This window comes from Loxodonta africana, chromosome 6 (genome assembly GCF_030014295.1).
Source record: "Loxodonta africana isolate mLoxAfr1 chromosome 6, mLoxAfr1.hap2, whole genome shotgun sequence".
Lineage (NCBI taxonomy): Eukaryota > Metazoa > Chordata > Mammalia > Proboscidea > Elephantidae > Loxodonta > Loxodonta africana.
Genome location: NC_087347.1, coordinates 128,742,074 through 128,764,688, shown reverse-complemented (window position 1 = coordinate 128,764,688; position 22,615 = coordinate 128,742,074). Strand labels below are relative to the sequence as shown.

At 40.2% G+C, this 22,615-nt stretch overlaps 1 protein-coding gene across 6 annotated transcripts in view; it reads left to right on the top strand.

The window, feature by feature from the left end:
* Positions 1–563: 563 nt before the first annotated feature.
* Positions 564–22,615, top strand: part of UGGT1 (UDP-glucose glycoprotein glucosyltransferase 1) — a 132,498-nt gene continuing 110,446 nt past the window's right edge. For 2 of the 6 annotated variants that reach the window (XM_064287317.1, XM_064287315.1), the window contains exons 1-5: positions 903–1,104; positions 1,642–1,691; positions 7,025–7,160; positions 17,699–17,781; positions 20,117–20,247. In XM_064287317.1, coding sequence (XP_064143387.1) covers positions 1,082–1,104; positions 1,642–1,691; positions 7,025–7,160; positions 17,699–17,781; positions 20,117–20,247 — 423 coding nt within the window. In that variant the 5' untranslated portion in view covers positions 903–1,081. Of the gene's footprint in view, positions 693–901; positions 1,105–1,641; positions 1,692–7,024; positions 7,161–16,944; positions 16,968–17,698; positions 17,782–20,116; positions 20,248–22,615 lie in introns of those variants that run through there. The other 4 variants (XM_064287319.1, XM_064287316.1, XM_064287318.1 and 1 more) reach the window with 4 other exon arrangements.

Below are 22,615 nucleotides of genomic sequence, written 5' to 3'. Positions count from 1 at the left end.
GAATAACTGGCTACTGCCTATATACGATAAACTACGACGGCTTATAAAATTTAAGTCTCCTTTCCCCATGCCCCTGGAACAAAAGCTATCAGATTTTGGGATTTAAGATAAAGTCAAAGTTGCTCAGAAACACGAAGACAGTTTGTCCTTTATAACGAAACAGTGCTTTTAACAGAAAGGCTTAAGGGAGTAGACTCCAGAACGCCTCAGAGTCCGAATCAGAAAAAAGGCAGAAACTCCTATCTGGTTTCAAGCTTTCTGTGTCTCAGCTATCAGAGCTGTACACCCTCCCAGGCTTTAAAGACGAGCGGTACCCCCACCCCACTGAAGAGGCGAAAACAAGCAGAGAGGTACAACCTACTCCTACCGAAAATGGCGGCCACGGGACACTCTGGGCTGTCCCTACGCGACTTTGTAGCCGGAAGTCCTCCGGCTTTCGCTATCAGGAAGCGGAAGTAAAGGGGTGGTATGCGGCCCGGCTGTTGCCTTGCGAGGCCGGCTGTGAGCGGAGCCGCGGGAGAGGCGCGTGTCGGCCTCTCACTGGCGCAGCCTGCTCCGCCGCCGCTGCTGCCGCCACCGCTGCCCCGCCCTGGCGTTGTCGTAGGCGCCGTCACGGACGAAGCGCGGCTCCGGCATGGGCAGGAAGCGGGACGGCAACGGCGCGTTTGCCGCGGCTACGCGGCCGGTGACAGGTACCGAGGGGGCGGCGTGGGCAGGCTTCCTGGACAGGGAGAGGGTCTGGGGTGTGAGGCGACCCTGTGACCGGGTCACCTTGATCTTCCGCCTCCTCCGCCTCAGTTTCCCCGCCTGGGGCCCAGTCCTCTTGCCTGTCGCGAGTGCTCCGAATTGTCTCTCGGTGGTCTTCCGGGCAAGGTATCGCTTCCGCGGCGGTGGTGCTGGCTCTGTTCAGCCGCCCTGACTCTTCACTGAAGAGCTTTGAGACCCAGGCGCCCCAGTGTAGAGGAGGAGGGGGAAGTGAATTTGGAGCAAGCATGACCCGATGTAGGTTGAGAACCAGCAGTTTGCAGAACTCTGGTTAGTGAATGTCTTGTGTCTTTTATAGATTTATTTTTTCGCTGAAATGAATCCGGCTTATGCATATTGGTAAGCGTTTTTATTTATTGTTAGGGTCTGTTGGCTGGATTGCATGATCCGATTTCACTTTTAATGTGGGAATCTGTCAGGAATAGGAACTGCGTGCATCGCCAATAAGTTATGGATGTGAACTGCTCTTGTTTCTTGGCCAGAATCTCTGGATTGTGGTGCATTTGAGAACTAGCGTGTTTCGTTCATTTGAAGTCTGGGGATCTCTACCCTTACTGTGCCGCACTAACTGTAGTTATATTTTGGAAACAGGCATTGATACAGTTGCCAGCCAATTTTCGTGTAGAGTGCTGTCTTGAAATACCTTGTACACTTGTAGGTGTTTGAAGATATTATTAATAGCTGTTAAACAGCACTGCAAAATTGGGGGTGATTGTAGCGTTTCTGGAAACCCTGGTGGTATAGCGATTAAGAGCTTGGCTGCTAACCAAAAGGTCGGCAGTTCGAATCCATCAACTGCTCCTTGAAAACCTTATAGGGAAGATTTACTTTGTCCTGTAGGGTTGACGGCACTGAGTTTTTTTTTTTTCTTTATAGGGCCGCTGTGAGTCAGAATCAACTGGATGGCAGTGGGTTTGGTTTTTTTGGTTTGTAGCATTTCTACTTGGCTTGCTTTCGATAAACGTAGCTGAAACTTATTTTTATTAAAAGATATAAATATTGTTTTGTACAGTAACGCGGCAATGTACTTTTAATTTGAGAGGAATAAATTGAACTATGGAGAAAATTGTATTAGAGGTATAGTATCCACCTTTAGCTGAAATTAGATTTATGTGGTTCACAGGAAAAAGTTTTGATGATAGGGGTAAATGTATATTAACTTTCATTATTTGAGAAGTTAATTTATTACTCAGAAAGAGTTCTTTCTAATATTTTTCCTTACTGCTGTCATTATATTTGGATGTTGAAACTCAGACGGCTATTTAAAAACCTGTGGGTTACAGCTCCTTTTTGAGTAATTTTTTTAGATGTTATCTACAGTTTAACAACTGGAGAAGCAAAAGTTGGTGATGCTTTAGAATTTTTCTGCTGCTTCTGTTTTCCAGAAATTGCAAAGTATTTGCCATAACATAGGTTTTATTAATATTTCTTGTATATTACTGTAGAGAAGTGAACAAGAGATAGTGTCTTTAATTTGCAAGTAAGAAAACAGGGCCACAGACTAGGATCTTACAGGTAGTCTATGATATAGTTGGTGATAGAACTTGTTAAAGAGCATTTCCTATTTACCAATCATACCCCAGAGCTGTGCCCATGATCATGCAGGGCCACACCACACTGCAGATCCTGACTGCTGTTAACTTCTCAGACTGTTCATCTTTATGAGCAACATTTAAGGACAAGTAGGGCCAGAGTGATAAAGGACCCCATTATAAGATGAAGGCATCCTCAGACAAAAGCTTGAGGTTCTTTCTTCTGCCTTTTCCTGTGGCATTGCCTTCAGGAACCAGGAAGTGGTGGCAGGGTGGGAGAGCTCTTAGGTTGGAGCTTCCCTCTGTTTCTCATTTCTAATGGTACTTTACCCTGCCCCAAGAACTCTCTTTCTTTTTAAACAGTGCAGGGGGATCTCTGGGTAAGTCACTCGTGTTACCTCATTAATTTGGAATATTCTTAAAGCAGTTATCTGCTTCATGGTGTTCCATTTTTATTCTTCTTACAGTCTTAGGCTCTTTGTAAGGCTTGGCTCTTTGTAAAGCCACCCTCCTGTCTTTGCAGTTGCTACCATTCATCCCTACATTCAGCCTCTTGTGCTGGGCATTGTGCTGGGCGTGGCTAACATTCCACACAGAAATCCCTGCTCTCAGGAACCCAGTATGGGTTCTTTCAGGTTGGTTGGTTGGTTTCTTTTGGTCCAGGCTTCTGGTCCCTTGGTTTCTGGCTGAAGCTACATCCCTCTCAGCCATCCACCTGTGTCTCATGGACTCTGCCCGTAGAAAATCCTTGAACTTGGCTTTGGTCCTCACACGTTCTCAGTTGGCTTTAGTTCTTTGCCCAGTTGGTTCTGCACAGTAGGAATTCTTACCTCTTCTGAAGCCAGAGGGTTCAGAGGAAGTAGCACGGTATTGCAGAACTTTAAGGAGCACTGGTGGTACAGTGGTTAAAGTGCTTGGCTGCTTTCTGAAAAGTCAGGGTTTGAACCCACCAGCTGCTCTGCAGAGGAAATATGTAGCAGTCTGCTTCCATAAAGATTTATAGCCTTGGAAACTCTATGGGGCAGTTCTGCTCTGTCCTATACGGTTGCTATGAGTCAGAAACAACTCGACAGCAGTGGATTTTGGTTTTGTAGAACTTTAAAGACAGACAGGTGTGGGTTCCAAGCTGTCTTAGTCATCTAATGCTGCTATAACAGAAATACCACAAGTGGATGGCTTTAACAAAGAGAAATTTATTCTCTCACAGTCTAGTAGGCTAGAAGTCCAAATTCAGGGTGTCAGCTCCAGGGGAAGGCTTTCTCTCTGTTGGCCCTAGAGGAATGTCCTTGTCATCAACCTTCACTGACTAGAGCTTCCCGGCACAGGGACCCTGAGTCCAAAGGACTGCACTATTCTCCTGGCTCTTGCTTCTTAGTGGTATGAGGTCCCCCTGTCTCTCTGCTCACTTCTCTCTTTTATATCTCAAAAGAGATTGACTTAAGACACTATCTAATCTTGTAGATCTCATCAACATAACATTTTGTTCACATCATAGTGATAGGATTTACAGGTCGTAGGGAAATCACATCAGATGAGAAAATGATAGACAACCATAGGGTCCTGGGAATCAGGACCTGGCCAAGTTGACAGATACTTTGGGGGGACACAATTCAGTCCATGACACAAGCGTTGCCATTTATTAGTCAGGCAAGTGATTTCACCTCTTCGTTCTTCCATTTTCTGCTAAAGTAGGGGTAATGACATTTCATTCATTCATGCATCGTGTTATGGGCTATCCACTGTGTGTCATTCGCTGTGCTGAGCCCAGTAAACTTGGTCCCTACCCTCAAGGAACTTCAGCCTGCTGAATTGTAGGGGACGATTAGGTAAGACGGTGTTGGACGTAAGCAAGCGTGGAGCAGGATGCTGAGCCGGAGTAATTGCTCAGTAAATGCTAATATTTCCTCCCCAGTCTGCACATGCTGTCTGCCTGGGGCTACCATGCACTATGGCTTCAGTTCCTCCTCCAGAATCACCATTTCCTGGGGATTACACATCTAGATCCCTTTAGGAAAAATCCTAACTGTAGCTGTAGCGTAATACCACAGGAGCATATTTGCATACTCCGTCTCCAGTTTAGAAACTTGGTGACTTTTGGGGAAGTTTTTTTTCCCTACACAGAGAGTATATTTTCAAGGCGTATTTTTTTTTTTTTTTTTGGCTTTAACAAAGGAAAGTTTATTTTCTCACAGTAGAACCAAAAAAACCAAACTCAGTGCCATTGAGTGGATTCCAACTCATAGCGACCCTAGAGAACAGAGTAGGACTGCCCCGTAGAGTTTCCAAGGAGCGCCTGGCGGATTTGAACTGCCAACCTTTTGGTTAGCTGCTGTAACACTTAACCACTACAGCACCAGGGTTTCCTCTCACAGTAAAGTAGGCTAAAAGCCCAAATTCAGAGTGTCAGCTCCAGAGGAAGGCTTTCTTTCTCTGTCGGCTCTGGAGGAAGGTCTTTCTCGTACATCTTCCCCTGGACTGGGAGCTTCTCTGTGCAGGAACCCGGGGTCTAAAGGATGCGCTCTGCTCCTGGTGTGTCTTTCTTGGTGGCATGAGGTCCCCCGTTCCTCTCCTTGCCTCTTTCTTTTATATCTCAAGAGATTGTCAAGATGTATTTTTGAAGCCCTGTAATAACAATGATTTTTTTTCTTATGATAAAATGCTTTATAAAACAATTTTCGTATAGCACCTGGTGCTTTATGAAGTGATTTGGATATTGCCTTTTCAGTTTCACAGTATGAAAGTATGACAGCATTGTTCCTGTTTCGTAGTTAAGGAGACTAGTGGCCAGGTAAGTTAGGTGCCATGCTACAGGTAAACTGCCAGTAAGTAGCAAACTCAGGAATCGACTTAGGTCCCGTGATTCTAAAGGTTTTCTCTCTAATTTGCTTGTTCTGCCATGCAGAGCAGGTTTCTGAAGCTGAGAGAGAGCTATATATAAATAGTCTTAAGCAAGCTCCTGCATGCCCTGAGATTGTACATATATTTGGGTCCTTGTTTGCTCTTCTGCAGGAAGTGTCACTAACTTTCACTAGAAGCTCAAGGGGCCTACAATCCCCAGAGCCATGAAGCACAGCTGGCAGGTTTCACTGTCAAAGGTCTAGTTTGGACAGCTCTGTTTTCAGTAGATTTTATTTGTGTGTGCGTGTGTATATGCATAATTGATGTATTTGAATTATGGTTTTGGTGGGTAAGAATATTGAATATACCATGGACTACTGGAAGAACAAACACATCTGTCTTGGGAGAAGTACGTACAGCCAGAATGCTCCTTAGAAGGGAGGATGGTGAGACTTCGTCTCACATACTTTGGACATGTTATCAGGAGGGGTCAGTCCCTGGAGAAGGGCATCACGCTTGGTAAAGTAGAGGATCAGTGAAAAAGGGGAAGACCCTCAACGAGATGGGTTGACACAGTGGCTGCACCAGTGAGCTCAGACATAGCAACAATTGTGAGGGTGGCACAGGACTGGGCAGTGTTGTATGTGGGGTCGTTATGAGTGGGAACCACCTTGATGTACCTAACAACAGCAGCAACATCTTATAAATGGGATGTTCATATTAATTTTTTTGTTTGCAAATAAGCTGGGAGCGCCTGAACTTAAAATGGTTTTAAAAGTTCGTTTTCTATTTGGTATACTTTATTTTGCTTTTGGCCATTTTATTTATTATTACTATTTTTTTAGGGATATTGTGTGTTATGTGAAGCAGGATGTTAGCACAAACGATGATGCATTTTCTAAAAAGGAGATACTTACTGGTTCCCCCAATTGTGACAGGTGCCCCCTAACAACAGATTTTATAACCATATTGAGAAACTTGGGTGAGACAGTGATGCTTTTTGACCTTCTAGATGCTAACATTTGGAAGCTCAAGTATGGTTTAGTGCGTCTCTGTTCACATCCCCTCTGTAGTTCTCATTCACATTTGTGGCTGTAAGAGGTTATTTAGTCCAGTGGGGCTTCTGATTAGGGTTCTGTTAGACAAACCCTTCTGGGATGAAAACTCAGATCAGAGAAATCTGCAGGTGGAGACCTTCTGCAGTTACCTGGATACTGTGTGTTAGGATCTTGGAGTACTGTGGAAAGACTGCTGAGTAGGATTCAGGAGACCTGGCACTGTGTAGCTGGGCCACGGTATGAGTGACCCCCATTTCCTCCTTCTGTAGATTGAGAGGGTGGCCTGAGGACACATGGAATTCTTAAATTTCTTTATCCTAAACCTACGTTTGAGATTCATCATTTGTGTTTTCATCAGTCTCAGCCTTATTTCCTCTCTTGCTTTGTAAAGTATGGTTTTGTGCCACCTGCCCTGCCACCAGTTGTGTAGTTGGTAGGTACCTCTGTGTGGTGTAGACTCCCTGTGGATGGCATGGAGCCTTTGTAGGAAAGGGTGCAACCAACTACATGACTCTGTGTCAGTCACTCTGCAAATATTTATTGAAGAGTCTAGATTCTATTTCTGTAACTTTCATTTCTTTTTGTGTAAACCACCAAAAACCAAACCTAGTGCCGTCGAGTTGATTCCGACTCATAGCGACCCTGTAGGACAGAGAGAACTGCCCCATAGTGTCCAAGGAGTGCCTGGTGGATTCGAACGGCTGACCCTTTGGTTAGCAGCGGTAGCACTTAACCACCATAGCACGTGGGTTTCCTCTTTTTGTGTAGCCAAGTGTTATGATCCAGGTATAAACATTTCCTTGTAGCAAAACCTTTTTTTTTTCTTTCCAGGGGTTTGCTGTAAAATGAGACTTCTGGTAGCACTCACTGGCCTGTGGCTCTTCTCCGAAGTAAAGGCAGACTCAAAGGCCATTACGACCTCTCTCACTACTAAATGGGTGTCCACCCCCTTGTTGTTAGAAGCCAGGTAAGAAGATACTTTTTTTCTTTCACATGTTTGTGTAAAAATGTAGGGTCTGCCAGTGAGAATGTCCAGGAGGTCTTCAGGGAGTGAGATTGTCACTGCCAGATGCATGTATTAAGAGCCTCTGATTGTGGCACTATTCTGTGTGCTGTGCAAAGGCTATGAAGACACGGACTCTGCCTTCCAGTAGGACAGGACTGCATTGAATTGTAGAGATATTTAGGAACTTCTTGAAACATATTTAATTGCTTAAATTATGTTATCTCCCAGGAAAAGTACAGTTGCGGGAATAAGGGACATTATAAGAGACAGTTGTACGTAAAGGAAATTTTCTGCTTGAAGGAAAGTTTTAAGAGGTGTTTAATAAAAGGAAGAGTAGAGAGCTTGGCATGGTGTGGGGCAAGGGGCTGTGTTCCTCTTAGAAGGACTTGGAAGAAGACCCCAAGATAAGAGAGTGCAGGGGGAAGCTGAGGCAATGACGGTGTTTTATCTGTTCTAATATGTACATTTTCTACATTTTAACAGCTCCAAAATCAGAATACATTTCTAATCAAATCAAGATGGTATCTTACAATTAAAACTGATAGTGTTTTTCCTTCTTAATGCTTCATAGAACGGTGGTATGTCTTAAAATCAACGATTTAGTCTAAAAATTGATAAAATACAATATAGTCGATAATTCCCTGGGAAATTTTTTATTCCCAGTGTACTTTTTAGCTAGTGTTCATAATATGCAGACACCTCTCTTCGCAGTTTTTGTATTTTTATGGATGAGAACTTTTAAAATTTTTTAATTTGTTCAGAATACATACTGCAAAACAGAGACCACTTGGAACAGTTTCTGCACGTACAGTTCAGTGACATTGACTGCATTCTTCGAGTTGTGCAGCCATTCTCACCCTCCTTTTCTGAATTTATTCTTCCCTCATTAACATAAACGCACTACCCCCTGAAGTTCCTGTCTCATTCTTTGAGTTGCTGTTGTCATTGTGATCCCATACAGATAGATCTTGAAAGAACACAGCACTTAAGGCAGACATTCTTCTACCAGTTAAGCTAAACTGTTGTTGGTTTTAAGAAGATTTCAGGGGTTTTTTTTGGCTTAAAGTTTCAAGATTATCTCAGGGCAGTAGTTTCAGAGGTTTGTCTAGCCTCCGTGGCTCCAGAAAGTCTGGAGTCTATGAGAATTTGAAATTCTATTCTTCGATCAGGGTTCTCCAGTAGAACCTTTTATCAGAATGTTCAGCATTGGTAGCCGAGCGCCATCCAATTCTGGTCTCATGGCAAAGGAGGTAGTTGTTGATGGAGGCAATTAGCCACATATTCCGTATGCTCCCCCTATTCCTGATTCTCCTTCTTCCTGTTACTCCAGGTGAATAGGGACCAGTTGTTGTGCCCTAGGTGGCCACTGGACACTTTTAAAACCCCAGGCACTAGGCAACAAACTAGGAGGTAGGACAGAAGCACTGAGCACGTTATTAGGCCAGTTAACTGGGATGGACCCCAAACCTCCAAACCAAGGAAACAAATCCCATGAGGTGTTTGGTTGTACATAAGCAGCCTCAGCAGCTACTCTTTTTTTTTTTTTTTTGTCGTCGTAAATATATCTATTGCACAACTTTTGGGAATTCAACTTTTTACTGGTATACAACTTATTGACAGTAATTACAATAATCATCTACACAACCCTACCCTTAATCAATGTGATTTTTCCATCACCATTAACTCTCCCTTCCCCCCTCCCTCCTGCCTCTGGTTACCACTAATAAACTGTCTGTATTCATTTGCTTGTCCCTGTCTTTTTATGTAAGTGAGGTCGTTCAATATTTGTCCTTTTGTGATTGACTTACTTCACACAGCATAATGTCTTCTAGCTCTGTCCATACTGTAGCATGTTTCAAGACTTCATTTCTCCTACTGGTTGAATGGTATTCCATTGTATGTATGTCCACATTTTGTTTATCTTTTCATTTGTTTATGGGCATTTAGGTTGTTGCCACCTTTTGGCTATTGTCAATAAGCGTTGGAATGAACGCTGGTGTACAAGTCTCTGTTTGAGTCTCTGCTTTCAAGCTTTTTGGGTATATATGTAGGAGAGGAATTGCTAGATCGTATGGTGGTTCTGGTTTTAGTTTTTTGAGGAACTGCCACACTGTTTTCCATAGCGGCTGTACTATTTTGCATTCCCACCAGCAATGGATAAGGATTCCAGTTTCCCCACATCCTCCCCAGCATTTGTTATTATTATTTTTTTTCCTTAGCCATCCTAAACCTGAGACCAACTTGCTGTTGAGTCAGTTCCGACTGGTATTGACCCTATAGGACAGAGTACAACTGCCCCGTAGAGTTTCCAAGGCTGAAATCTTTACAAAACCAGATTGCGTCATCTTTCTCCAGTGGAGTGGCTGGTGGGTTCAAACCACCAACCTTTTGGTTAGCAGCTGAGCACTTTAACCACTGCACCAGCAAGACTCCCTTTAACCATCCTAAAAAAACAAAACAAAACAAAAAGACCAAACACACTGAGTCGGAATTGCCACCCTGTAGGACAGAGTAGAACTACCCCATGTGGTTTCCAAGGAGCGCTTGGTGAATTTGAACTGCTGACCTTTTTGGTTAGGAGTTGCAGGGTTTCCTTAGCCACCCTAATAGGGGTGAAATGGTGTCTCATTGTGGTTCTGATTTGCATCTCTGTGGGCTAATGATATCAAGCATCTTTTCATGTGTTTGGTGACCATGTGAATGTCTGGTGAAATGTCAGTTCAAGTCCTTTGCCCATTTTGTCTTTTTGTTGTTAAATTGTCAAAGTTATATGTGTATGTGTGTGTGTGTATATATATATATAGTTTATTAGATTCTTATTGGATATGTAGTTCCCAAAGATATTCTCCCAGTCCGTAGCTTGTCTTTTCAATTTTTTTTTGGTAGTTTTTTGATAAACAAAAGTTTTTAATTTTTATGGGGCCCCATTTATTTATTTTGTCTTTTGCTGTTTGTGCTTTTGCTATTATATTAGATAATTCATCATTAAAAGCTAGAGCTGCCAGCGTTGCCTCTGCATTTTCTTCTAAGAATTTTATAGTTTTAGTTTGCACCTTTAGTTCCTTAATCTATTTCGAATTTGTTTTTGTATATGGTGTGAGGCATGGATCCTGTTTCATTTTTCTTCATGGGGAGGTGAACTTACTTTTATTGTGTAAGTTCTAACTAAATAAAATATAGTTAGCTCTGGCGGAGGATCTTTCCAAAAGGTAAATGTAGGTAGGTTGAATAGCAAGCACCTGGTAAGTCTCAGTACTTGTTAGTGCTAGGAATTTGAACTCTAATGTTACTTCAGTGAACTTTATGTTCTCCAGCTTAGAATTTCATCTTCTAACATTTTACCCTTCATCTCTAGAATAATGTGAATAAAGAATTGTTATGTTTACTGTATATATTAATAGTGGTTTATCTTCAGGAAAAAGCCTCATTTGGTATTGATAAGAGGACCAGTGGGAAGGTGGGGCATGAAGCTGGCCTTCACTTGGTCAGAGCCCACAGGCTTTCTTCTATCACTTCTCTATGCCTGTCTTTTTCAGGAATAAAATGGCAAAAATACCTTCTGCATGTGTTTTATAATGATGGTTCATAACCTGATAAATGGTTAGAAATCTTCAAGTGTCAAAACTTCATTGGAGGGCCTGCGGGGAGTGGGTTGTGAGGATGGCCCGGCCTGACCCAGGCAGGGTGGGGTTGGCAGGGAGGAGACATCAGTCCCTTCCTGGCTGGGGGCTGAGCGGGAGCGTGGAGGCCATGGCTGAGCCAACCCCATTACCTCTGACATTTTAGGGTTGCTGTTTATTTCTCAGAGCAAGATCTCTACAAGCATGTGGTGCTAGCAAATTACGAGACTCTTGCTTCCCTAGGTCTTTGTGTGGACTCTGATTTCTTGGAATATTTCTTGCTATGTATCCATCGTGATGAAGGCACAGACCAGGCATTGTCGTGACTCAGAGCTGACTCCTCAGCAGTGAACAATAACAACAGCATGTATCCAAGCTGTATTAAGTAACCTGCGCTTTTTCTGTCCTTCCTGGTCCAATTCTTTGCATGAACTCTCCTTGCCCAGAATATCTACTACCTCCACCTGCCCAATTCAAGGTCTAAAGCAGGACTTAGAGGGAAGCTTATAGCACTGAATGCCTATATGAGACGAGAAGAAAAGCCATAAATTAATGACCTCAGGTTCTACTTTAAGAAATTAGAAGAAAATAAAAAATAAAGTAAATAAAATCCAGAGTAAGCAGAAGAAAGGAAATAATAAAGATCAGAAAAGAAAGAAAAGAAATGGAAAATAGAAAAACAGTGAAGAAAATCAATGAAACTAAATGCTGGTTCTTTGAGAAGATCAATAAAATTTATAAACCTATAGCCAGCCTAATCAGAAAAAAGAGAAGATGCAAATGATCAATGTCAGCAATGAGAGGGTTGAAAATATTACAGATTCTGCATTCATTTAAAGTATAATAAAAGAATATTGTGAACAGCTTTATAGAAAATGGGCAAATTTCCACCAACTGCTGAAGCTCACTCAAGAAGAGTAACTTCTTGTTGTTGTTAGGTGCCGTCCAGTTGGTCCCGATTCGTAGCGACCCTATGCACAACAGAACGGAACATTGCCTGGTCCTGCGCCATCCTTACAGTTGTCGTTATGCTTGAGCTCATTGTTGTAGCCACTGTGTCAGTCCACCTCGTTGAGGGCCTTCCTCTTTTCCGCTGACCCTGTACTTTTGCCAAGCATGATGTCCTTCTCCAGGGACTGATCCCTCCTGACAACATGTCCAAAGTATGTAAGACACTGTCTTGCCATCCTTGCCTCCAAGGAGCATTCTGGTTGTACTTCTTCTAAGACAGATTTGTTTGTTCTTTTGGCAGTCTATGGTATATTCAATATTCTTCACCAACACCACAATTCAAAGGAGTCAATTCTTCTTCGGTCTTCCTCATTCATTGTCTGGCTTTCACATGCATATGATGCCGTTAAAAAACCATGGCTTGGGTCAGGCACACCTTAGTCTTCAAGGTGACATCTTTGCTCTTCAACACTTTAAAGAGGTCCTTTGCAGCAGATTTGCCCAATGCAATGCGTCTTTTGATTTCTTGACTGCTGCTTCCATGGCTGTTGATTGTGGATCCAAGTGAAATGAAATCCCTGACAACTTCCATCTTTTCTCCGTTTATCATGATGTTGCTCATTGGTCCAGTTTTGAGGATTTTTGTTTTCTTTATGTTGAGGCGCAATCCACACTGAAGGCTGTGGTCTTTGATCTTCATTCGTAAGTGCTTCAAGTCCTCTTCACTTTCAGCAAGCAAAATTGTGTCATCTGCATAACGCAGGTTGTTAATGAGTCTTCCTCCAGTCCTGGTGCTCCGTTCTTATTCATATAGTCCAGCTTCTTGTATTATTTGCTCACATACAGATTGAGTAGGTATGGTGAAAGAATACAATCCTGGCACACACCTTCCCTGACATTAAACCAATCATATCCCCTTGTTCTGTCTGAACAACTGCCCCTTGATCTGTGTAAAGGTTCCTCATGAGCACAATTCAGTGTCCTGGAATTCCCATTTTTCACAGTGTTATCCATAATTTGTTAATGATCCACACAGTCGAATGCCTTTGCATAGCCAATAAAACACAGGTAAATATCTTTCTGGTATTCCCTGCTTTCAGCCAGGATCCATCTGACATCAGCAATAATATCCCTGGTTCCATGTCCTCTTCTGAAACCGGCCTGAATTTCTGGCAGTTCCCTGTTGATATACTGCTGTAGTTGTTTTTGAATGATCTTCAGCAAAATTTTGCTTGTATGTGATATTAATGGTATTGTTCTAAAGTTTCCACATTCAGTTGGATCATCTTTCTTGGGAATAGACGTAAATATGGATCTCTTCCAGTCAGTTGGCCAGGAAGCTGTCTTCCAAATTTCTTGGCATAGATGAGTGAGCACCTCCGGTGCTGCATCTGTTTGTTGAAACATCTCAATTGATACTCCATTAATTCCTGGAGCCTTGTTTTTCGCCGATGCCTTCAGAGCGGCTTGGGCTTCTTCCTTCAGTACCATTAGTTCCTGATCATATGCTACCTCTTGAAATGGTTGAATATCGACTAATTCTTTTTGGTATAATGACTCTGTGTATTCCTTCCATCTTCTTTTGATGCTTCCTGCATGCGTCATTTAATATTTTCCCCATAGAACCCTTCACTATTGCAACTCGAGGATTGAATTTTTCTTCAGTTCTTTCAGCTTGAGAAACGCCAAGTGTGTCCTTCCCTTTGGTTTTCCATCCCCAGCTCTTTGCACATATCATTATAATACTTTACTTTGTCTTCTTGAGCCGTCCTTTGAAATCTTCTGTTCAGTTTTTTCATCAATTCTTCCTTTTGCTTTAGCTGCTCGACGTTTGAGAGCAAGTTTCAGAGCCTCCTCTGACATCCATCTTGGTTTTTCTTTCTTTCCTGTCTTTTCAATGACCTTTTGCTTTCTTCATGTATGATGTCCTTGATGTCATTCCACAGCTCGTCTGGTCTTCGGACACTACCAAAGCTCACTCAAGAAGAGTAACTTGGACACCCCTATATCAGAGAAATTGAATTTATAATTAAGATCTTTCCCATAGAGAAAATTTTCTAGAAAATTCTACTGAGCATTTAAGGAAGAAAAAAATACCAATTCACAAACTCCTCCAGAAAACTGGAAAAAAGAGAATACGTCCGAATTCATCCTAGGAAGCCAGCATTACGGGGATACCAAAGTCAAACAGATATAACAAGAAAACTAAAGACTAACGTCTTCATGAAAATATATGCAGACCAAATCCAACAATATATAAAAAGATAATAGATTAAAAAAACTTATTAGATATAGAATATTCGTAAAGGTGAAGTGATTGAATAGTGTTTGAAATCCTAGTTTGTCTGACCCAGGACTCGTATAGGTGAACTATTTTTGTTTTCTTTTTGTTAATCTTATTTTGGATGTTTTGTCTGGTATAAATTTAAGATACTGAGATATACTTTTACTTCCTAAATACCCAATCAAACTAAACCCGTTGCCGTTGAGCCAATTCCAACTCATAGCAACCCTGTGGGACAGAGTAGAACTGCCGCGTAGGGTTCCAAGGCTGTAAATCTTTATGCAAGCAGACTCTTGCTGAGTGGCTTGTGGGTTCGAATTACCTTTTGTTTAGCAGCTGAGAGCTTTAACCACTGCACCACCAGGGCTTCCTCACTTCCTAAGTAATTCTGTATAATTAACTGTAACAGATGTTTCATGATATTCTGCTTAACATTCTTAATTGAATTACATTAATTTATTCTCACTTTTATTTACAAGTACACATTTCTTGTTTTTCATACGTTGTCCTATAAGATTCTGTGGACTTTTGAGAAAGTGCGCCAATATCGTCAGCCTTCATTTCTCACTTTTTTCCGATTCCTTTGATCACTCTAAAATAGATAGGGTATAATGTTTCCTTTATCACCTTCCCCGTCAGAAACACTTCCCCTTCTTTTCATGATATTTCTGGTCATTTGCCATTTGGTTCACTAATTTTACGCCTCTTTTTCCATGCTGTTTCCACACAGTTTGCCAAAGTAGTGAGATATTTCTTAGGCACTAAGAAATAAGCTCTGCTTATTTGGAACTGGTGAGGCCACAATCCTAATCTCCCATGTCCAGGTAGACCCTGGGCTAGGATTGCAGCACTCTATCCATCTGCCCGAAGAGAAAGGACCAGAATCTCTCTTCATACCTTGAGTCATGCGACTACTGTGGACTTTTGCCTTCCTGCATCTAGCCCTTAGGAATTAAAACTATTCCGGTGTACATTTTTAGACTGGGCCTGATGTTTATGAAGAAGTGGTATCTTTGTGGATATCCATAAAGTGATACTTATATTTAATTGAAGTAAAACCCTAGTATATTTTGAGCAGCTACAGTTTCATCGACTTCGACAGCACTGGGTTTTCTGGGTTTTACAGTTACCTGCAAAAATATTATGTAAGTATTATTAAAATCAAAACCAACCATCACTTATTGAGTGGTAGATGTTATAAAAGGAGCTGTGGTGGCACAATGGTCAAGTGCTTGGCTGCTAACTGAAAGGTAGGTGGTTTGAACCCACCAGTGGCTTGTGTTTGAGAAAAGACCTGGCATCTGTTCCCACAAAGATTACAGCCTAGGAACTGCCTGTGGGGCATTTCTGCGTGTCATATAGGGTCTTCGTGAGTTGGAATTGACTCGAGGGCACACAGCAATAACAACATATTTTAATGGCCCAAGAATGCAGCTTGGCATAGCTGCAAATTAGATAGACTTGAATTCATATTCCACTGTTTTCATTTACTAACTCTGTGCCCCTAGGCAAGTTAATAGTTTCTTTATTCAAAAAATTGTCATACCTCAGAGTTGGTTTGAGGATTGTGAGGACATGGGTAATATCCTGAGAATAGTGCCTTAAATGTTAATTTTTCTTTCCCTTCTAGTCTTATTTAGAAAGAAGGGTAATTCTGCTCTCCCACAGTAACTTTGGAAACCTAAGAAGACAACTTTACTACCAGATTTATGCTATCTGGTAGACATTCAGGTTCTTCCTAGTTTTTTTTGCCGTAGACTAAAATCTTTTTATTATGGATATTTGAAAATGTTTAACCCATTACTCAGTTGTTTTTTTTTTTAATAATATTTTAATGTGTTTTCGGTGAAGATTAACACAGCAGTTTTAAGTTCCCATTCCGTCTGCACAAGTGGTTCAGTGACATTGGTTACATTGTTCACAATGCGTGAACATTCTCATTATTTCTGTTTTGGTTGTTCCTTTCCTTTAGTTGCCCTGTCCCCTTACAGTCTCATCTATGTTTTAAAGTAATTGTTGACTCTTTGGTCTCATATAGGTGATTTTTTAAAAACAGCATAGTATTTATGGGTGATATTTGTTATTTTTTGAGTCAGTTTGTTATTAAGCTCCATGGTGACCTTAGGGGTTAGTTTCGGTTCAAGGTTTGAAGGGTACCTCAGGGCGATAATCTTGGGGAGTCCTCCAGTTTCAACCAGTCCAGTATGTCTGGGTTTTTTTTTTTTTTTAATAGAAATTTGAGATTCTGTCCCACATTTTTCTCCCATTTTATCAGGGCCAATCTGTTGTGGCCCTGATTAGAATGGCTGGTTGTAGTAGCTGGGCACCATCTTGTTTTTGTCTCAGGGTAGCCCATCACTCACTTTTAACAATTACTGACCATTAAGTCTGTTCCAAGCTTAGACTTTGTAAGACTTATTTATGCAGTGGGATGAAAAAAGGATGTAAGTTGTAAGAATTTTTCCCGTGATTATATGAAAAGCATATTTATTTGTCAGTGACCTTCACAGGGTCTTAGCCCCAGTAACCTTTGCATGTTACCTCTACAACTGATGAGTGTCTTGTTCCTTCCCCTTCTACTAGCTTATCGCGTGAAGCATATTTAATTCATGAATTTATTTATTTACCTGCATATTTTAATATGTCTGCCTCAGTACCTGTTTTCTTAGACTGAAAGCTATTATGGTGTCTGTATCAGTTACTGGAAAGCTAGAAAAATGCCACGCTCAAGGAGACACTAAGTAATTTAATACATTGTGATAATGGTATTTTCAGAAACCTATTTTTAGAGAAGCTATGCATTACCAGGAAATGTTTCTTATTTTTCCCATATTTCTGTGTTTAGCTGTGGAGTAGAGTGAAAGTTGTACACTCCAGTGTTGACAAGTAATGGGAAAGTCTTCCTTTGGCTAGGTAAGCTGAGATCCAGATCTGTAGTTTGCTTTAAGACAGTGAAAGATCACTACTGCATAAGTATTACGGCTTGGAGGAGAGGGTACCAATTTACATTAATCATTCAGTTAGTACATTTAGAATGGTAATTACTTTAGTTCAGTGGTGAAAAGTCAAGGAAAAAAATGAAGATGTCATTAAATTCTAAGACTTGATTTTATTAGGTTAGTGCTAACTTCAAACTGAAATTTCGTGATCTTGAAATCTTGTATTTAGGATGTGAAATAGATTACAACATGCTGCCTTTAGTCTCCTAGAAGTTTTTCAAGGGGTTCATGTTTTCTTGTGGGAGAACTTTAGATAAAATATGCTTTTATCCTTTCTAAAGCCTTTCAGAAAGTAAGTGAGCAGAACTACTGCTAGAATTATCAGTTCCTAATTCTGCTTCTACTACCAGACAGGATTTTCACTGATGGGGTTTCATAAGCTTCCTCTATATTGGGACTTCTCTGTTGATACATTTTTTATCATTCCAGGTTTCTTAAGAAATAGCTCTTAAGTGGCTTGCTTGTCATTATATATATATATATATATATATATATATATATATATATATATGTATATATTAATTTGTGTGTGTGTGTGTATATATGTATATAAGTATATTTACATATTCTCTTAAATAATATAGCTTATAGTAGAAGATTTTATTAAGTTGTTTTATTTCTGACATTTTTCCCTTTCTCTCCCAGTGAGTTTTTAGCAGAAAACAGTCAAGAAAAATTTTGGAATTTTGTAGAAGCCAGTCAAAATATTGGATCATCAGAGGATCATGGTAAAATTGAAGCAAATGCTTTTTTGATATTGGTGTCTGGGAAAATATTAGACAAAAAATGATCTCTTTTCATAGCATGTGTGGCATGATAGTTAATGAAAATATTATCTTAAATAACTCAATTTGTGATGATAGGCTACAGAGACAGCACAGTCCAAATAATTATTTGTGAAGCAATTTATAGCTTTTTCTGTAAGCACTGCCTTTGATTTTTTTCCCCCCTTGTTTTTTGTTCTTTGGTTCTTTTTTTAAGGTGCTATATGAATATTTTGTGGAAGTAAAATTCATCCTAAGTCATTTAGCACTAACTTCATAAGCATCTGATTTGATTCACTCTTTGTTATGAACTTGTAATTACACAACAGAGACCCTGGGTGGTATGATTTGTTAACTCTCTCAGTTAACGCTCTTGGCTGCTAACCAAAAGTTTGGAGGTTTGAGTTTACCTTAAGTAGCCTCGGAAGACAGCCCTGGCGATCTGCTACAGGAAAATCAGCCATTAAAAACTCTTGAGAGCACAGTTCTGCTGGGACACACATGGATTCTACTGCCATGAATCAGAATGGATTTGATGGCAACTGGTTTCATTACACAACTGGTTTGTTATCAGTTAAGTTAGACGTCTTTAAATTAGGACCATCCAGAATGTTTTCCATTAGGTGTGTCGGTCACCCACAACCTGGGTGTCAGAGTATCAAATGAATGATATACCGTTGTCACCCTTTTGCATTTTTTTGTTGGGCTTTCACCGACATTTTCCAATTTGATACAAGCTATGTAGGGTATAAACATTAATAGTCAAAGGTGCTAATATAGGAATTGCTAAAACCTTGAATGTTACATTGAGAGGTATAAGTCCTATGGAAGAAGAAATATTTGAAAATAGTGTGTCTGCTGTTAATATTTAACTGAATTGGATTTTAATTTTAACATTTTTATCAAAATAGCACATATTTAGAAAGACATGTCTGAACCTTTTTTTCCCCCCAAGGTTTAAACAAGTATCTTTACGTAATTAAAAAAAAAAGTTGCCATCAAGTCAACTTCGACTCATGGTGATTCCTTGTGTGTTATAGAATTGTTTGAATTACCAAAAAATCATTGTACTTTTAGCTTTAGACTTCATTGAACAAATTTATCAAAGTGGATTTCATAATGAAATATAAACGGACATTTAAAATGAGATTGCTTCAGTATAAATGAATGATACGTGATCCTGACTAAAGCTATAGGAATATTTAAGTTCTTGGAAGTTGATCATGAAAGTGTGTTAAACATTTCATTTATTTGAGATATTATTTATAATCCTACCACCCAAAGATTGATACCATTAAAGTTTTGAGGTACTTCTTTCTGGTCTTTCTACTTAGAAGATGCTAATGTATTATAGAACCTTTTATATTTTGCTTTTTAAAATTTAAAATTTAATTTTTTAACAGATAATATAAGATTCAGTAGTCAAAGACTATACACAGAGAAATCTTGTTCCCTTTCTGCTCCATTCCTTCACTTTTCCTTTACTTTTTATAACCATTTAACTTAATTTCTTTTTTAGTCTTCAGTTTTTTTCCCCCAACAAATATTTCTCATTCTTACAGTAAAAAAAAGATAGCTTAATGATATACATGGTTTCATACCTTGTGCTTTTTATGTAACAGTGTATCTTGGGGATGTTTTCATATTGGTATGTAAATTTTCTCCTTTTCAAATCATCTTGTTTAAATGCCTCTTCCCAAACTTATCAGTGTCCTTTAATATCTTGCACTTTTCCATCGTACCACTCAGTTTTGTTATTTGCGTAGATAATGCCCTAGGCACTGGAGATACAAAGAAAAAATCACAGCCTTTGCCTGTAGGTGCTCAAAGTCTAGTTGACTGGGGAGGAGGAGAGAGACAGTGAATAAATTGGTACATGATCTGAGAGAGTACTGAAACAAGTAAGCGAAGAAGTACCATGGGTGCTTCTAAGAAGAGCTGTACTTAGTCCAGTGAGGCATGGGGTAGGAATCAGAGGCTTCTGAGAGTGTGTGATTGCGTGGCTGAATTGTTCCTGGAATGCAGGTGGGAGTTACTCATCCGAGTAGGTGGGAAGAGGGCAGCTTAGGTGGCGGGAGTGGCTTGAACAAAGGGAGGAAGAGAGGACGAGTACAGCTGCATTATGCACTTGAGCAATTTTAAGCATTTTACAGCAGTTCAGCTTCAAGTCCGTGAAAGTGAACTGGCAGTATTTTACAGCCATACACCTTTGCTAACACATAGCTTTAGACTTTTTGAACTATGTCGTTTGGGTATTTCTAGTCATATAATTATTTTGGTTAACGTTCTTCCTTGACAGGTACTGATTATTCCTACTATCAGGCGATACTGGAGGCCGCGTTTCAGTTTCTGTCACCTCTGCAGCAGAATTTGTTGAAATTTTGTCTGTCTCTTCGTTCTTACTCAGCCACAGTTCAGGCCTCTCAGCAGGTGAGCCCAGCACTGTAGGTAACTGTTTTGCAGGGTTGTTTAACATGATGATTGCATTCTATTACAGAGCGGTAACTTTTTTGCCTGAAATTTTCTAGGATTTATGATTTCTTTATAAATAATTAGCAAAACTGATGTTAAATCTTCAAGTCACAGATTTAAAAAAATAACATTTTTACTTATTTAAGAAAAAAAAGAATATACACACAAAAAGAGACAATCAGACATTTATACAACACAGGCTAGGAGGTGTAATCTTGCCAAAAAATCAAAAGTGAATCTGATCAAAGCCTGTAGCACTTCACAGGGAATGCGGGGGACAGAGGGAATGTTGAGCAGTACCGCAGGGACGTAGTCAAGAGAGTCCAGAATGTGGGAGACTTTATACTAGAATGATCTGGTTATTAAAAAAGGGAAAAAGAGTTAAGGAAGAACCTTAAATTAAGAAAGACATAAAAAAAAAAATGTGTCAGGTTAATGCACTATATGGATCTTGAGTTGAACAAACTCCCATTGTGGGAAAAAAAAAGAGAGGCAATCAAAGACACAGGCTGAATACTCGTTATAAAGAATGCTAATTTTGAAGCCATTTTTATTATAAAATAAAACAGATACAGAAAACCACTCACAGCAGATATACAGTATTATGAATTACTATAAAAGGGATACACTTGTTACATTCACTCAGTCAAGAAACAGGACTACCCCAGGCACCCTGAAAGCCCTCTTCGTGCCCTGTCACATCATAGCTGCCTCCTGCCCTCTAAAAAGAACCTCTTTTCCAACTTCTGTTGGAATCACTTCCTTTTGTTTATTTATTGTTTTTTCCCAAGAGTGCATCTCTACACAGTCTTGGAGTTGTCTTGCCCAGTTTTTAAAGAGTTGATAATTTTGGGGTCTCTTAATTTTTGGAGTCCCTGGTTGGATGTTGGAGTCACCCAGAGGTGCCTTAGAAGAAAGGCCTGGCAATGTATTTCCAAAAAATAAAGTCACTGAAAACCCTATGGAGCATAGTTCTGGTCTGACACGCGTGGGGTTGCTATGAGTCAGAATTGACTTGATGGCACTCATTTTCTTAATTTACAGATTGTCCCTTTCTTTTTCTTTTGAATAACTTGGCCTGTTTGAGCTGTAGATTTTGTGGTCTGCATTTCATCAGTTACATACTCACAATGTAGTTGGACTTACTCTGTTCTCTGTTTCCTGCAAATTGGCAGCTGGATCCAGAGACTTGATCAGAATTGGGTTTTGTTCCTTTTGGCAAGTCTACGGATAGTGTTCAGTACTTCATTAGAAGACACCTAATGTCTGATTTCCTCTCTTTTTTTTATTTAGCAGTCATTTCTGTTCCATGCTTAATTCAGTTAAACCAAAAACCAAACCTGTTGCCCTTGAGTCAATTCCGACTCATAGCGACCCCATAGAACAGTGTAGAACTGCTCCAGAGCTTCCAAGGTGCGGCTGGTGGATTTGAACTGCTGACTTTTTGGTTAGCCCCTGAGTTCTTAACCACTGCACCACTGGGGCTCCTTAATCCATTTGGGGGGTCATAAAGTGGTGATTCTCTCCTGTCATTTCTTTTGTGTTTGTTACTGGAACACAGATAAAAAGAGGCACGTATTCTCTGGTGCCATTCAGTGGTACTGTTCATGTAGGAAAGGCAGAGTGTGTGCTTGATTTATTCCCAAAATATGTTTGATTCATTAGCATCCTTTTACTTTGACCACTTAGGTGTCTTTTTTTTTTTTTGGTATCATTATGCACTTAGAAATTTAAATGTACCGTACGAGTTTCAATCCATTGCAGTTTTGTCCTTGTTGAGGCTCAGAATTTTCCATATTTGGTCAGTGGGAATCTTTTCAAATTGGCTCTTGAGTTCTTTTGATGCCATCCTATGGTCTTTGATTGCTTTCTGGCTGTCTGGTCTGATAGGAGGTTTCAGGCTCATCTGGCCCTGGATTTGGAATGAACTATTTCTCTGAGAGTCTCTTTTACAAAACCTTTTATTTTTAGTGGAGAACGCTATTTCAAGAGCACAATCTAAGCACTACTGATATTCGTTGCTAATGGCTGGTCGTTGTTAGGTCTTTTAAATGGGGGGTAGAGATAGGAAATAACTACATGGACATATTTAAAGATAAAACACCGAAAGCCATGTGAAGAGAAAATACTTCATGAGCTCCTACTGATATTTCCTATTCAAATTTAGGACTACTTTGTTACATCTATGTTTTTTTTCTTTCACATGGAGAGTTTTAGTTCTCAGGGTCGCAAGAGACTGTCTCATTTGTAGTCTCAATAATAATACTTACGCTATTGCCACCGGTTATATTTACGGAAATCAGTTTAATTTTTTTTTTCTCTTGGC